General features: G+C 39.1%; 2 protein-coding genes across 2 annotated transcripts; one reads left to right on the top strand and one right to left on the bottom strand.

Annotated features, from left to right (window-relative positions):
• Positions 1-1,978: 1,978 nt before the first annotated feature.
• On the top strand, positions 1,979-12,545 carry tm4sf21a (transmembrane 4 L six family member 21a; the record flags this gene model as incomplete). Its single annotated transcript, XM_083889646.1, has 10 exons — positions 1,979-2,155; positions 2,751-2,816; positions 3,535-3,668; positions 3,758-3,938; positions 3,987-4,005; positions 9,551-9,849; positions 10,373-10,438; positions 11,216-11,349; positions 11,444-11,629; positions 12,313-12,545. The coding sequence occupies 10 exons, from the start codon at positions 1,979-1,981 to the stop codon at positions 12,320-12,322; spliced, it is 1,272 nt and encodes a 423-aa protein (XP_083745772.1). The 3' UTR covers positions 12,323-12,545.
• A 1,222-nt stretch (positions 12,546-13,767) lies between these two features.
• Positions 13,768-16,173, bottom strand: slc25a15b (solute carrier family 25 member 15b; the record flags this gene model as incomplete). The annotated part of the gene is made up of 6 exons (XM_083890388.1): positions 13,768-13,889; positions 14,126-14,284; positions 14,984-15,159; positions 15,320-15,457; positions 15,543-15,801; positions 16,119-16,173. The coding sequence occupies 6 exons, from the start codon at positions 16,171-16,173 to the stop codon at positions 13,768-13,770; spliced, it is 909 nt and encodes a 302-aa protein (XP_083746514.1).
• Between the last annotated feature and the right edge of the window lie 101 nt (positions 16,174-16,274).

The following is a 16,274-nucleotide window of genomic DNA, read 5'->3' as shown; positions in this document are numbered from 1 at the left end:
TAGCTCCGTTAGCTGCATTAAGTCGTGTTAGCGCGCCTACAGTCCAACTGGACTGTTAAACGAAAAGAGCAGTGCTACAAATAACCAGCGTACCTGTGTACTGCGTATGTGCGCCTCTGTTTTTAAAGTTTACTGTTACTTTAGAGACTCATTTTAACAATCCCGAGTCACGTAAACATGACGTCACGTGTGCCTTTCTCCAGTCAGTCGTCATGGAAAGGTGCTGTGTGCTAACGTTGACACGTTAACGTTTGACAGCACTAATCAAAAAAGTTGCAAAATGATTAGAAATAATGTTTTTTATTCAAAATAATAATTTTGCCCTTTCGTCAAAGAACCAGCAAAACTAGCTGTGCTAACATAATTGCACAAGGGTTTTCAAGGGTTTTCAAATCATCCAATAGCCTTCTAACGTGATTAGCAAACAAAATGTACCATTCGAACACTGCAAATTGGCCTCTATACACCTATGTACATTAAAAAAAACAGACATTTGCAGCTAGAATAGTCGTTTACCACATTAACCAGGGCATCCGCGGGGTCTTAAAAAGTCTTAAATCCAATTATTTGAATTTAAGGCCTTAAAATGTCTTAAATTCTCCTATAAATCACATAAAAGGTATTAAAAATCTATTGACGTGACTTTTATTTAAAACATGAATAAACTTCAGTCTCGCTTTCAAATTTTTCTATTTTTGAGGATGCGATAACATAACTACAACACGGAAAACTAAAGTAGGCCACCTGTGCTGCCCGGTGAGAATTTATTGAGCACCACTAGCTAGTGTGCTGTGCGCGCGCCGCGGTGTGTTTCAGCTTAGCATATCCTGTGTAACGATTTGTGGCTCCAATTTTTTCATGTCTTTTGTACTTTTTTTGCCAATACGGATTTGAAATGGGTCTTAAATTGTATTCATTATGGTCTTTAACAAGTCTTATTTGACTGAAATTTATTGAAACCTGCAGAGACCCTGATTAACAATGTGTATTTATGATTCAGTTAATGTTATATTCATTGAAAAAATAGTTTTTCCTTCAAAAATTTCTAAGTGACCCCAAACTTTTGAATGGTAGTGTAGATATTTGGGGCATAACAGCTGAAGGTGGTGGTTTCCCCGTGTTTAGTCCTGGTTCTGGGGACGCAGAGCAGACCTGACCCAGGTTCATAATGAGCCAGCAGGTCAGAAAAGTAAACCATTTAGTGCTTTCAACACTAACAGCAATATGTCCTCTGCTCCAACACACCTGATTCAAATTAGCTCATCTGCAAAAGCCTGATAACATTCATTTGAATCAGGTGTGTTGGAGCAGGGAAACAGCTAAATGCAGGACTAGGATGGTCAGACAAGGTTAGTGATACGAGATAGGGATAATATTATTAAATATTCTGTTTTTTCCATGATGAAGATGTTCCTGAGTCATAAAAACCTTCTTCCCCCTGGACTGGAGTTGACGCTTCTGCACTTCTGGTTGCCAAACCTCAACGTGGTGGCGGTCCAAATTCTGCTGCTCTTTGAGGCTTCAAAAACGGTGAGTTCAGACTCCACTGGGTGCAACGCGCGACTTCACCAGCAGATGTTGCTAAATCCTACACACTGTACCTTCAGCATCAGGGATGAGTGCAGTGACATCTTCTCCTGAACTTCTGTGTTTGCAGAACACCATATTTGATCTGATCCATGTTTTCTGTTTTTTGAGTCCACCTGTCCACACGCAGGACAAACAGATTAAAGCTTCCATTTGTGACTGTGCGGTTTGCTCTCGTGTTGCATTTCTGCTAAGTCTGTAACAAATTACCCCTCATCATAATGAACTTTGCATTTTGAGCTATAAATAAGTCGTTTCTCAGAACTGGTTCCACACGGGTTCACCATCACTCAAACACACTGATCAGGTCTCTGAAAACAGGAAGGATGTGAGGTCAAAAACTACCAACTCACAGCTCTTACTTGGCCACTTGACTCTTCTCGCCGACGCCATGTGTAGTGGAAAATGTTCCCGCGTTGTCGCCGGCGTCCTGTACCCACTGGTGTTCGTCTCCATCGTCTGTAACATCGTGTTGTTCTTTCCCGGCTGGGATGTCAAGTACGCTAAAGAAGAACACATCACTGAAGAGGTGAAATACATGGGGGGGATCATTGGAGGAGGTTTACTGGTGAGTCTGTCTGTAAAAGTTGTTTTGTTTAACATTTATGACCCATTATGACCCATTATTTGTGTGTTTCTCCAACACAAATCAATCGGTTTTGTAAATATTTTTTTTTTAGTACTGTACTACTGCACTTTTATCACAGGATTTTATTGTATTTCGTTATCACTTCCTATTATATATATATATAGTTATTATTGCACTAGTTTTAGTATGTGTTTGATAGCTTTTCATGCTCATTTTATAATTACTCTTGCACTTGTTTTTGCAGTTTACGTGGGTCTTATATAAACGTCCATATTTATTTGAAACTTTCTGTTTTTATATAAAATCCCTGGATAAATAAGTGATTGTTATTATTAATTTAAGAATTTAAATTTAATTCTGACTTTTTTTCCTCAGAATTCATGCTGTTTTATTTATTTATTTACATGTGGCACTAATACTCTTCCATATGTCTTCCATTTGTTTCACATTTTTTACGCCATCGAGTGCAGAGATAGGGAAATCAATAACAACATTTTTTTTAACCAAATAATATATATTTTTAACATTTATTACAGTGATGCTTCCTCTAATGTTGTGTCTTTTTTATTAACAGGTGTTGTTTTCAGCACTCTACATCCACTTGACTGGAAAAGAAGGGTGTTGTGGGAATCGTTTGGGGGTGAGTCCATGACTATAAGATATTTCAGATGTTCAATAAAGCACAAGCACCGTGAAGTAACAGTAAATTATTTCTAAGGTCAAGAATTCAACTCTCACACTGAAGTTGGTCATGGATGCACGATTCAATTTCTCAGTAACAAAAAGAATAAAAAGGATAAGGATAAATAGTGTTATAGGGTGCATAAAAGTACAAAGGGGAAACGTGCTGATGTTGCTGCATCATCACTGCTCAGCATTAACTGTACGTCTTCTTCACACAATAGATAATATCATGTAAAACCACAACGTATGTTTCTCCTTTTTGTTAAAACAAACATCTAGTTTTAAGTTCCTGAATTGGGTTTCAAAGTCACACAACTAATATATATATATATAAATATATATATGTGTACACACACATATACATATATATATATATAAACATATATATGTGTGTGTATGTGTATATATATATATATATATGTGCGTGAATATACATATATATATATTTATGTATGTATATGTATATGTATATTTACATATATATATATATATATACACATACATTCACACATATAGACATACACACATATGTGTGTGTGTGTATGTGTATATATATATATATATATAAATATATATGTATGTATATTAAAGGAGTTTTTAAAAAAAATCAAAAAATCTTAATATACAGTGTGCAATAAAAATGCATGTGACCTTTAGTTGTTAAACGTCTGCAGATGTTGTTATCGGTCGTGTTCGCTGCAGTGGGCGCGGCCGGAGCCGTGTACTGTTTCATCGTGGCTTTGCTCGGTCTGGTAAATGGACCTCTCTGCAAAGTCCAAGGGAGTTGGACAACGCCGTTCAAAACCGGGTGACGACGACAAACAATCATTTTTACACTGAGCTTTTATTTACACTATTAAGCTCTGATGAGGTATATAACCCTATTCTGTTCCATAGTGACACCAACTACCTGACTGACTTCAAGGCCTGGAACACATGCACTGAGCCCAAAAACGTTGTGCAGTTCAACATCGGCCTGTTCGTCACTCTGATGGCCGTCAACTGCCTGCAGGTGGTGCTCTGTGTCATTCAGGTCTTCAACGGCCTCATAGGCTGTCTGTGTGGAACTGGTGGAGAGGTAAAGAAATTAAAATTTTTATTTTGAATTGTTATCTGTTACCTTCAGGCCATATATGAGTACATCTGTAAACCTTATTTTCTGGGGTTTTGAGAGTGGCAATCATTAGTCCTTGAACACTTAAGCCTTAAAATGAACGTCTGGACTTTTTTTTTTGCTTATTTTTACCATAAAAGGGCCAGAAAACATCCAGTGAGTAAGTGCTTTTGCCCATTTTTTCCAGAATAACTTTCAATATCTAACTTTCATCATCTTACTACATGTTAAAATAGTGTATTAACAATTTAAAATGAAGGAAAACAAAAAGTTGAATTTATATATATATTTAAATACCAGATTTTGTTGAGTCAACAGTTTGAGTCTTTGTCTCAATCTCCAAAAACAGGCCAAAAAAATGGACAAACTATGTACAGGTGTTTTTGAGACAAACAATCTGATTTGCATGCTTCCTGCAATGGTAATTACCGTAATAACCACATCTTGGCTTTGACTTCCATTAGCACAAACCATTGCGTAATTACGGTTAATTACATTACATTACATTACATTTGGCTGACGCTTTTTAACCAAAGCGACTTACAACATGATAAAACATTTAAGCTTTTAAGAGGTTCATGTAAAGTGCGCTTTCGCAAAGTCGTCTTTGATGCATTTGGGGTCAAATTAGGTGTCAAACTTGCAGCCCTCTGGCCTCATGCGGTCCCTCCAATCGATTTCATACAGCCCGCCACTCAATATCAATTTTATGCATCATGAATATTTATTTTTGTGAACTTTTATTTTGAAAATTAAAATAGAAAACCTGTCTCAAAGTGAAGAAACCTCAAAACGCCACTTTGTGCATTTTTGGTGGAAATTGGGTATTAAGTCTGATAAACACTTTTATTTTGAAATTTTACTTTACTGCGATATTGTGATGTAGTTTGCAGCTCATATCACAAACCCTGACAGCTTTTTCCCCAAAAAGTTGGACTTTTTGACCACCTGACTTTGACATTTTTATGAAATTACACATCATCATCTACTTGCAGTGAAACATGTCGATACATTTTGTCGTGTCTCTTCTTGACATACCTTCACTCAAGCACCAGCTTCTCAAAACACAACACACATCGTCGAGTATAACCTTTCAATATCAACGAATGCCTGTTAAATTCAAACCACTGTCAGCTGAGTTAACACCAGCTCCACAGGACTCTCTGTGTTTCTTACTATAGCAGTGCTTTGTTTTCGTGTCTGTGGAGAAACGGAGTGATTTGTTCTACATCATGGAGGGAAGTGAGATGGCAGCAAACTTCAGGTTAAGGAATTAACCCCAGTTCTGTGAAACGTAGGTGAAGTAGGGACATTAGGCGACACCCAAAAAAGTTTGAAAAAGAACGGTAAATCTTTTCTTCGCTCAGGTCGTAACGTACAAATGTCAACGCAGCCAATCACGTGCACTGTTATATCTCAATGCCGTATCCTTATTGGCTCTTTGACACCGATGAGATAACTGCACCTTAAAGACCCTGGTGTACTTCTGCGATTTGCGTCATGCCGTACTTCCGCCTCACCAGTAGGTGGAGTATTAAGATGGTTACCAAGGATAGTCACTCGAACCTCTATCCCCGACTCCCCTGCCCTATGGGCCTTTAAGCTGTAAGCTGCTCAATCAAGGCGTGACTGAGGGAGCTGTAATGTAATGTACTATTTTTATAGCCGTTTACAACAACCCTCAGTTGACCAAAGTGCTTTACAAAATAAAAGCATCACAGACTCATAGCATTTAAAAGCAGACAGTAAAAACAAATTCATGAAACATAAATCAAGTCAAGCTGCAGCATCGTTCTCGCGTTCTTTGGTAGGAATGCGTCCTATTCCCGCCGTCCAGATAGGTACCGCCACCTAGGGGCCACTGAGCATGTAGTCTGGTCTCAGGAGGGGGCCGGTTTTTTGGGGAAAAAAAAACAGCTGTGCAGTAACAGTATAAAAAAGGCTGAACTCTTTCATGTTGTCAGGGAATTCCAAGTGTAGATATACCTTGTAAAAGCTATGTAATTAGGAAAAAACAAAATCCACACTCCCACCAAAATGTACTGTTCTTCCTTGTCTCTTATTAATTATTATCTCTGTGTATTTGTTCGTTTTACAGAAAGCATAAATTCACAGTCAAGAAGCCTCAGGTCATTTGAAGAATTGAGCTGTGCTGCAGACCTGAGACTAGGATTCATGTTCCTGGCTGCTTCTACTTTAACTTACATTCTTTTTAAGCATTTATCTCCTACTGCTTTATTCTCTGCATGAGGGTTGTGGAGGGTCGCTTGTGCCAGTCCCATCTGACATAGGGCAAAAGGTGGGGGTTTTATTGCCCATGGTGCTTGTGGTTAAAATAATCCATGCTAAATAAATAAACTGATTAAAAAGATCCACCATAAACTTAACTGTGCGTCTTATCATTGAAGCTTTTATCAACTATGGCTTACACTCACAATAATAAATACCAGGCTGCTCTCGGGGGAGTGCTACTAAAATAAGGACAAAGTTCTTCGTACGATACACCGTAAAACTGATTCAGCACTGATACTGACGCTGATGTTTCAGTGTCAGATAAATGCACATTGGCCCATTGTTGGCAATCAATAGATTTCCAAAGAAGTCTCTTCAAACAATAACATGTCATAATTTTCTTCTGCACAGGAAGTCACTGTCGTAACATAATCATCTTTATTTCATCCACACCCATTACTGGTCTAGATGATTAAAGCAGATAAAACAATTAATCCTTAAAGGGAGACTGTGTAGTATTTATGAGTTTATATAACCCAAAATCCACTTTTTTATACATATTATGTGCTCCTGCATTGTCTAGTCGCTGTATAATATTTTTTGTTTCATTTTCGTAGTGTTTCAAAAAGTCATGTAAAATAACATGGTCACGGGCCGCGGTTGCATAGCCACTGTTAGCAGAGAGACGCCATGTTTCTACCGGAGCCTGTAAGGACAAACGCGAGAGAACAAATCAAGCGTCTCTTTACTTGTAGCGGAAGTCCCGCCTCCACTCTCTCCGCTTCGTCTGCTACGGCCGTGGTAGCTCGCCCTCTCCCTCGCCTCACGAACCTCATCTGCTGACACGGAGAAAGACGACGAGGACGACATTTGACCAGCTGAGGATACCGTAGCGCTCAGGGAAGGGAGGGGGTGAGCAGAAGAGCAGTTCTTTGTTGTAAATTTCAGCCTCTCCTCTAGATGGCACTATAAACTACTTACTTCACCTTTAAAGGTCAAGTGTGCGAGAATTTGTGACATCTAATGGTAAGATGGCAGGAGCTACGGTGGCCTTCACATATCAAAAAGGATGTAAACACTCCTGCATTATGTCTTTGCAGGCAGAGCCTATTTGCAAATGCATTTCTCATTGGGTCGCTGTGGAAACATGGCAGCACAAGATGGCTGCCTATGTAAAGCAAGGCTCTTGACGCTGCAGAATACCTCTTATACATGATTATACACTTATAGAAACATAAATATGAGTTATATATTAAATATATGCAAATAATTAACTTAACTGGACCTTTTAATCCAACTTCAGACACACTTTAAGGGCAACGACTAGACTAATATGACCCAAACAACTTGGGATGTATGCCAAAATCTCTACTCGCTACTTCCCTTTATAGATATCCTCATACATTTCTACCAGTTTAATCTTCATATTCACATTGTGTGTCCAGGTAAGGGGATAATGATGAGAGCTCATTCAGTGACAGGATTTGTACAACAATCGCCTCCCTTGCATTTGCAGTAATTGCAACAACGGATACCAGCTTCCCGACAGGAACAACCATTCTTGTGTGCACGCACGCTGCACGAGCAGGGATAAACTGCCCTTTCCATAAGCATCTGCATTTAAGATCAAGGTGGCGTCTGTATGGTGCTTGGACCTAAAGCTGTGCACAGGTCGTCAAATGTCTCCATGTCCGTTGATGGTTCTTGAGACCAAGAATGTTTCCGCCATTCGTATTGCACTCCCTGTGGACAGTTGGAATTGAGAATCAGAGAAGAGTTTGGTTGATATTTTGCTGGTTGTATCAGACAAAGGCAGCCCGTAGTGCTGGGAAGACACTGTGTGAGCTTGTCTCAGATATCATAAAGTGGTAATATTGATCTTTTCACTCCTGAGTTGCAGATAAGCCAGAGCTCTTGGAGGCCAAGATTTCTCCAATTGACTGTTATATTATATGGTATAATAGGAAATGGAGTAGCACTTGCAGCTCACACAATCCCTGCCTGTGGTGATACATAAAGGTATAGGGGATTGGTTCCTTTGTAATTGGTGGTCACTCAACAAAGAATGCCTGAAAAGCAGTTTTGCTCATGGAAGATGACTAAAAAAAAGTTATCTAATAGCACTACTGGAACATTTTGGTTTGGTGATATAGATTGATATCGAAAGATTTCCTTACTTTTCTTGATCTCAGGGATCTAGCTCTGAGATTTCAGTCCTGATGCTTCAACACACCTGATTCACATAACTGTGTCCCTGGCAGAGCCTGTTGTGAGCTGACTATTAGAATCAGGTGTGTTGGAGCAGGGAAACATCTAAAACATGCAGGATTGAGAAACACTGGTCTAGTCTGTGGATTAAAACATTGAAAATCAAGTCAAATCCTCAAAAAAATCCTCAAATGAGGGGCAGGCTTTAGTTGAAGGATGAAGTAAACACCCCAACTTACATACTGCACCTTTAACTCATCACTACCATTAAATTCCCTTCTCTATTTTTTTGATTTTCACAGCTCATTTTCACCACATCAGAACATGATTTTCTCTCCTTTTGTGAATCTGTGCTGCTGTTGTTGTTTTTGTGTGTTGTAAGAGAAAGAATCACTAAATTAAGCGCTGCTTTCCCTCATGGGAGGAAGGAAACTACGAGTCACAAGAATGCTTTTCATATTTTCCAGCCATGAAGTCTGATGAGTTGAACCAGCCTCGCCCCAGAGTTGCTAGGCAACACCACATGTTTTGGGAAGCATGGCTCCTTCTTTTACTTTTCCCCCCTTTCCTTTTTATAGAACTTCAGCGTGTATCGGCCCATTTAGAGTCACAACATTCAAAAAAGGAGCTTCTGTTGACGAGAGAAACTAGAAAATGTAGCTCTTCCGGTCAGGGTTGAAGTAAAAAAATGTAGCTCATCCAGCCTGTGTTTAACTGAACAATGTGTCAGTGACACATTGTTCCTGCTCCACTTTGCAAAGTCTAAAGTCCAAGCATGTTATCCTCCAGGACTCACAGTGTCAATACAGCAGTTTACGGCCTGCACTACACAGTTAAAACATGCTTGGCACAATCCAACGCCGCTTAGTTGAATACGTTTTGATGGAACTGATATGGAAGTGCAGCTGAGTGCTATGTGACCATCAGCGTGGCTGACTCAGATGTCACAAATGCACTCAAATATGTCAAAGGGAAGGACACGAGCCAAACACAGTTCACCACTGTGTCTCACAGATACCCTGGAATGAGTCACTTTTATTTCACCAGCCTATCCCCGCCTCTGTTTGCCCATGTTATCGGTCTGTCATTACTCCTCCCACGCCCTAACATCTCTCAATGTATTCTTTCCTCTGCAGCCAGTCTGAACACATTTCCCTCGTCGCACCACAGGTCTCAGAAAGACAGAAAGACAGAACTTAAAACTTACTCGACCAATTTTTTTTTTTTTCATTTTCTTGAGTCTTTTCTGACGGACAACATGTGCACTGGAAAATGCTCCCGTTTCATTGCTGTTTCTCTGTATCCTCTGGCTCTCATATCCATCATCTGTAACATTGTGTTGTTTTTTCCTGCCGGGGAAGTCAAATATGCCAAAGATGGACACATCACCGAGGAGGTGAAATACATGGGGGGACTCGTCGGAGGGGGTTTAATGGTGAGTTGTCTTCTTCTCCTGCCAGTCGCTGATGGGTGTGACTCTAGACGATACAGGCTCAGAAAAATTGAATTTATGACAGCTCTGGCTTTACAGAGAACTACAGTGATTATTCTTGACATTACATGAAAGTAAATAGTAATGGTAATATTATAGGGTAATAGTTTTTTTTTTTTTGTAATCGCTGTGTAAAAATGGGAATATCTAAGATGTTATGATGTTAAGATGCAATTTTGGTGAATTAATATTGATGATAATGACCATATTTAAAGGTAGAAAAACACACATTTTCAATTTTAATTACTTGGTGATCGCTAAGATAAGAAGCCATAATATTACTTGCTATAATTCCATTATGTTGTTAGTGTTGCACTGTAAAATATGACACACCTAACGTGACTGAAGCTAAGTCGTAACCATGAGGTGAATTTAGGGAATTATTTTTTTTAGTCTCGTGCACTTAGAAATGAAGTGAACATGTTGACTCGTTACTGAATATGACAACTCTTCTGTCCTGCTACAGGTTTTGTTGCCAGCACTTTACATCCACCTGACGGGGAAAAACGGCTGCTGTGGGAATCGCTGTGGGGTGAGTCATTAACATACTAAACACCATATAACGTTGTAGGTAAAATGCAACATGTAAGGTCGCGCCCACAACCATTCATGGTGTCAAACAAGAGTTATAAGAGTCCATTGTGTTCGTGACCCTTATCGTGACCTACAGCAACAGTAGGAGGAAGACAGATTGTCCTGTCTAAAGTAAAGTTTGATCCTGAGCTTGTATATCTCACAAAGCACAAACACACACTTCCCCTTCTGACTAACTCATCTCTGTGATGATTCAAGCTCCTACAAAAGTTGATGCTTTTTTGACTTTTTGAAAAAACTTAAATATGCTCCACTCTCAGTGCAGAACTCGTATTGTCTCACTTTTACTGAGGCTCTGTTTTTTTTTCATTTACTTTGGTGTGTTTATGATGATTTTGATGAGGCTCAAGCCCTCGTGGTGTTGTTTTGGGCTTCTTCCTGCACATTTACCCATCCCAAAAAAGACTTGAAACCTGTTTAAAACGAGAACAAATATCAGCAGGCTCATGAAAATTCATGGATAACAATAATACTTCTGGTGGTCTAATACATTTCATGTTCTTCCTCAGCGATGTTGTTGTTGCACTGTGACAAGTGTGGTGGGTAAAGTGTGTGAACAGAGGGACATAAAACATGTACGTGCCTGTTTGAAGCACAGTAGCTCCTCATTCAGTTCAGAAATACCTCGTTAATCAACAGCACGACAACAAACGTTAGGAGCAGCGAGAGGGTGAAAAAAGGGTCACCTGACGTTCTTCTGTTTCCTCTTCCTCAGATGTTCTTGTCCATTGCCTTCGCTGCAGTTGGCGTGGCCGGCGCCCTGTACAGCTTCATCGTGGCAGTGCTCGGTTTGCAGAACGGGCCGCTCTGCAGAGTCCTCCTGATTTGGTCGACACCTTTCAAAAACAGGTCACATACAATGAGAGTCGGAAGAGGCGACGATTCTGCAGCTTGTCTCTGAAGTGATCCTCATAAATCATTTTTGTTCCTCTCCACTCCCCAGTGACCCCAGTTACCTGACTGACAAAACATGGTGGGGAACGTGCACCGAACCCAATAACATCGTGGAGTTCAACATCGGACTGTTCAGTACTCTGCTGGCCACGAGCTGTCTGCAGCTCGTTTTCTGTGCCATCCAGATGATCAACGGCCTCTTTGGCTGTCTGTGTGGAACCTGTGTTGACAAAGGGTAAGATGCTGCTGACATAGAAGACAAGTAGAAATGATCTTCTATTCACCTTATTCTTTGATTAATTGTGAATATTTCCCTTTTTCTACTTGTATAGAATGTACAAATACAGTAAAGGTAGCTAGAAATGGGTAGAGATCCTGTTCTGTTAACATCACTTCACCAAAAGTTTTCTGAAATAGGCAGAAATAACTTTTTCAAGAGATTTCTCCAATTAATTTAGAATGTTTATCTATTTCAGGTAGAATAGATACAGCATATAGACAGGAAAGGGTAGAGATTCTCTGCTATTGACATTATTCCCAGATTAATTTAGAATATTTTGAATATATACTTGTATAGAATGCATACAGTTAAGAGGTAGAAATGTGCGGGAAGAGAAGTGTGGGATTTCAGCGTCTTTCGGTAAAATAGGATTTATATACCTAGGGTGTGTACGTGTGTGTGTGTATATATATGTATGTGTATATACATATATGTATATTTACATACATATATACATATATATACATAAATATATGTATATATGTATGTAAATATATGTATATATGTATGTAAATATACATACATATATACATATATATATACATATATATATATATATCTTTATATATATAGCTATATTCTAGAGATATGCATCTATAGATGCATTTTAACTCTACGTTGTTGTATTATAATTACAGACCCCTGTGAGTTCCTGACAAGTCAAATGGCGCACCCTGCTGGTAGATGGCTGCACTTGCATGAAAAAAAACCCTACTTCATCAACAGCATTTCATTTGTGTGTGTATCCTGATGCTTCGGTCACAGATGACTTAATCAACACAGAAGTCTTAAATGTATTTTCGAGATGTGCTGTAATAATTAATTAGAAATACGTTTATATTCAAACTTTTTTTTTTAATAAATGTTCTAAAAAATACTGCTCTGTGTTGTAGTTTGGTTCTTAAGTCTTTCATGAAATGACACATTTGACAGTAGATGAAAAATAAATAAATTCATGACAAAGTTCATCTCCACTCACACTTTTAATGAAAGTTGCGTAACATTTGGAGGAAATCGCTCCACAAAGGTCATCTCGGATAAAATATCTCCAGTTCTCGATTAAAAATCACAGGAATATGAAAGAGATATTAAAACATTGGGAGAATTTTTTTCACTTTTGCAAAAAATAAAAGTTCTACAACAAATAAAAAGGCAAAATGTGATGTTTTTAAAAGGCAAATAACGGAAGGTCCAGAAGGAGAAAAAGTACAGATTTAGCAGCCTCTACTGGTGAAGTTACACATTGCAGCTGAATATATCTCACCTCATCCTTCCAAACATGTGGCAGAAACTATAGTTTAACCATCAGCTTAATTATCTTATATTAATTTCACCAGAATCTCTCATACTGGACCTTTAGTATGGCAACATAAACAAGATTTAAATTGAAAATGGTAAAACAAAAACAGCCAGTTTAGAGGGTGATGTGCTCTCAGGCAGTGTGCGTCATGTGACCTGTGACAGGAACGTTTTCGAGCATCACCCTTAGAAAACACTGGCTGTGTGCAATTTAAAATTCAGTCATCTCTATTTAAAAGAAAAACAATGAAAGTAAAAGGTACAGAAAAGTTTAGCTTCTTTTTTTTTTTACCTATACAATTCTGCTTACTTTGCTCTGAATGTGTAACTATTTCCACACAAAAAACAACTTAAGCTTAAAATATATCACTATGTTATTTAGGTTTGATCATAAATTCACAAAAAAAACTATATTTTATATGATTATGCATTATTATTATTATTACACACAAACATCCTAATGGAGCGTAGAGCAAATGTATTTTACTTCTGTGCAGTTTTGACTCTTTTGAGGTAGACATAAAATCAAACTGGAGTGTCAACATTTTTGCATCAAGAGGCTGGTGAGTGTTTTCTAATACTGTCATTACAAGTGGTTTTCTGATATAGTCAAGTTTTTTTGGAGTGTTAAAAACAACAATCTAAAGATCTAAAAAATTAACTATTTCAAAAGGCAGTTGTCGGAGTTGTGAAATGTAAGTTTAACAAAAAGTAGGAAGTGGCAAAAAAACCAGATCCTACACTGGAGTTGTGGAGAGTCAACACCAGTTCTCTGCTCCATTTGTTTTTTTTTTTCAGGTGTCAGCATGTTTCATCATGAGTTTGCGGCTGACCTCGTAACCCAGGAACAGAGCGCCGTTTGCCGGGAAGGTGCGGACCATGGTGGGGGTGAGGCCAGAGTAGAGCGCTCTTATACCTAAACACAAGAAACAGCACATGTTACAGTCTCACAGAAAATAGCTCTCAACACAAAACATTCATTCATCTTCTACTGCTTTATTCTCTGCAGAGGCTGGTGCCAATCCCAGCTGACATAGGGCGAAAGGCAGGGTTCACCCTGGACAGGTCGCCAGTCCATCACAGGGTCACATAGAGACAAACAAACAACCATCCAATCTCACACTCACACCTACGCAAGTGATTGAACTCTACCTTCACCCCGAGCGATGGTCATGAATGTCCTGAAAAACCCTGCCTGTTTGCCCGTCATGGACATGACCTGGATCCGAGACTTGACGCAGTCCATCGGGTAGACGACGAGCCACAGACACGCGCCGCCGAAACCACCGCTGAACATGATCGGACCCACGCCTTCAACATACACGGAGATTAAGGTAAGAGGAAAATACATACTGTACATTAGATGTGGAGGAGGTGTACATCTATATTAGATATACGTATATATATATACATATATGTGTGTGTAAATATATAGGTATATAGATATCTATATACCATATTATGGTATATATAGATATCTAGAGATATATCTATACATATGCATATATATACGTATATGTGTATATATATACACACACTCATATGTACACATGTATACATACATATGTATACACAAACATATACGTACATATATACGTATATATACATATATACGTATATATACATATATACGTATATATATACGTATATATGTATAAACATATACATATACGTACATATATACGTATATATACGTATATATGTATATATATATATATGTAAATATATACGTATACATGTATACACATACGTACATATAAACGTATATATGTATACATATACATATATGTACATATATATGTGTATACATATATACACATATATATGTATATATAAATATATACATATATACACATATATAAATATATACATATATACACATATATATGTATGAGCCTTGGTCGGCTCACCGAATAATCAAATCTCCACAACATAATGTATCCCACTCTTCCTAGAAACTGTGCATTTTATCTAGTCTCAGTATAAATATCAGCAGCGTTCCTCCAGTACCTATGTCGTCCTTGTCACATTTCATGTAGTTAGCGAAGGAGGAGCGACAGAGCTCATAGGCACCGAAGAAGCAGAAGTAACCGGGGATTTCTCTGGCTATGGTGGTGGTCAGGCCCTGGAAGAAGCCTGTAGGCCCCTCATTCCTCATGATGGATTTCACCACGGACCACACTGTGCTTTAGAGAGAGAGCAGAAGAAGTCGTTTTTAAGCTCATAGGAAGAGTTTTTCACATGACCGGCCCCCTACTGGCCAGACAAGATGCTCAGTGGACCCAAGGTTCGAGTTTGAGAGCCCTGCTTTCAGGATAAATGTGTGTGCATTTAAAAATTACTTACTTCTGGCTTTTAGCTATCTTTCCTGACATCTCCATTTCATACATGGCTTGCAGTCGACACTTGACAAGCTCAGTGGGACAGAGTACCAGAGAAGAGAAGATGGATGCTACTGAGCCAGCGGAGGCTTTCTGCACGTCACTGACAAAGAGAGAGGCACAAAAGATGTTCTTTTATTCATTTATTCAAGAGAAAAAGAACAACAGCCAGGGTTTCTTCACCTCACCTCAGCACAGCTTCTCTGTCCAGTCCAGCTGTGAAGCGGATGACCTGCTGGCAGAAGCCGTAGCTCATGAAGAGCACAGAGTTCTCTGCGATGTTGGCCATCAGTGCCGGTGACGTGCCCTGGTACAAACCACGAACACCCACTTGTTTGTAGGTGGACACGATGCAGTGGACGAATCCACGGTAGAGTCTGGGAAAGGTCTGCATCTTGACTTTCGCCGTGTCCAGAGGCTGCCCGCTGAAGACACAGGCAGCCCCTCCTTTACCAAAGAAAACCAAGAGCATGTGATCAATACACACTGTAAACACGGGGAACGGCTGTTCGACAAAATCAAAGTATGAGCTCAGTGTGTGCTGTGGAGGGAGATAAAAATCACAGAGTGCTGCGCTCCAGTGAGCAGAATAAACAGAAATTACAAATCCAGAGAGAAATAAGCTGGAAAAAGAGCAGCGTCATCAAAAAGTCCTGCTACGTCAAACACAGTTCCTGGGTCATTTGGTAAAGTGGGAGAAAATCAGCATGATTACTTGACAGAGATCGTGTTGTGCATCGTGTGTTTTTTATTTTTTATTTTACCTACGGCTCCTGCAGAGAGATCAATAATGGCCTGGACCGCTGGATGTGGAGCCATGGTCCAAAAAGTTGTCAGAAGACGTTCCTTCTTCCTCTCTATTACCTAGTGTAGAAACAATAATCACATAAAAACACAATTTCAACATACGCAAACCACAT

The sequence above is a fragment of the Microchirus variegatus genome (genome assembly GCF_963457635.1).
Source record: "Microchirus variegatus genome assembly, chromosome: 5".
NCBI lineage: Eukaryota > Metazoa > Chordata > Actinopteri > Pleuronectiformes > Soleidae > Microchirus > Microchirus variegatus.
The sequence above is the reverse complement of the archived record's forward strand: the minus strand, read 5'-3'. Positions and strand labels throughout refer to the sequence as shown.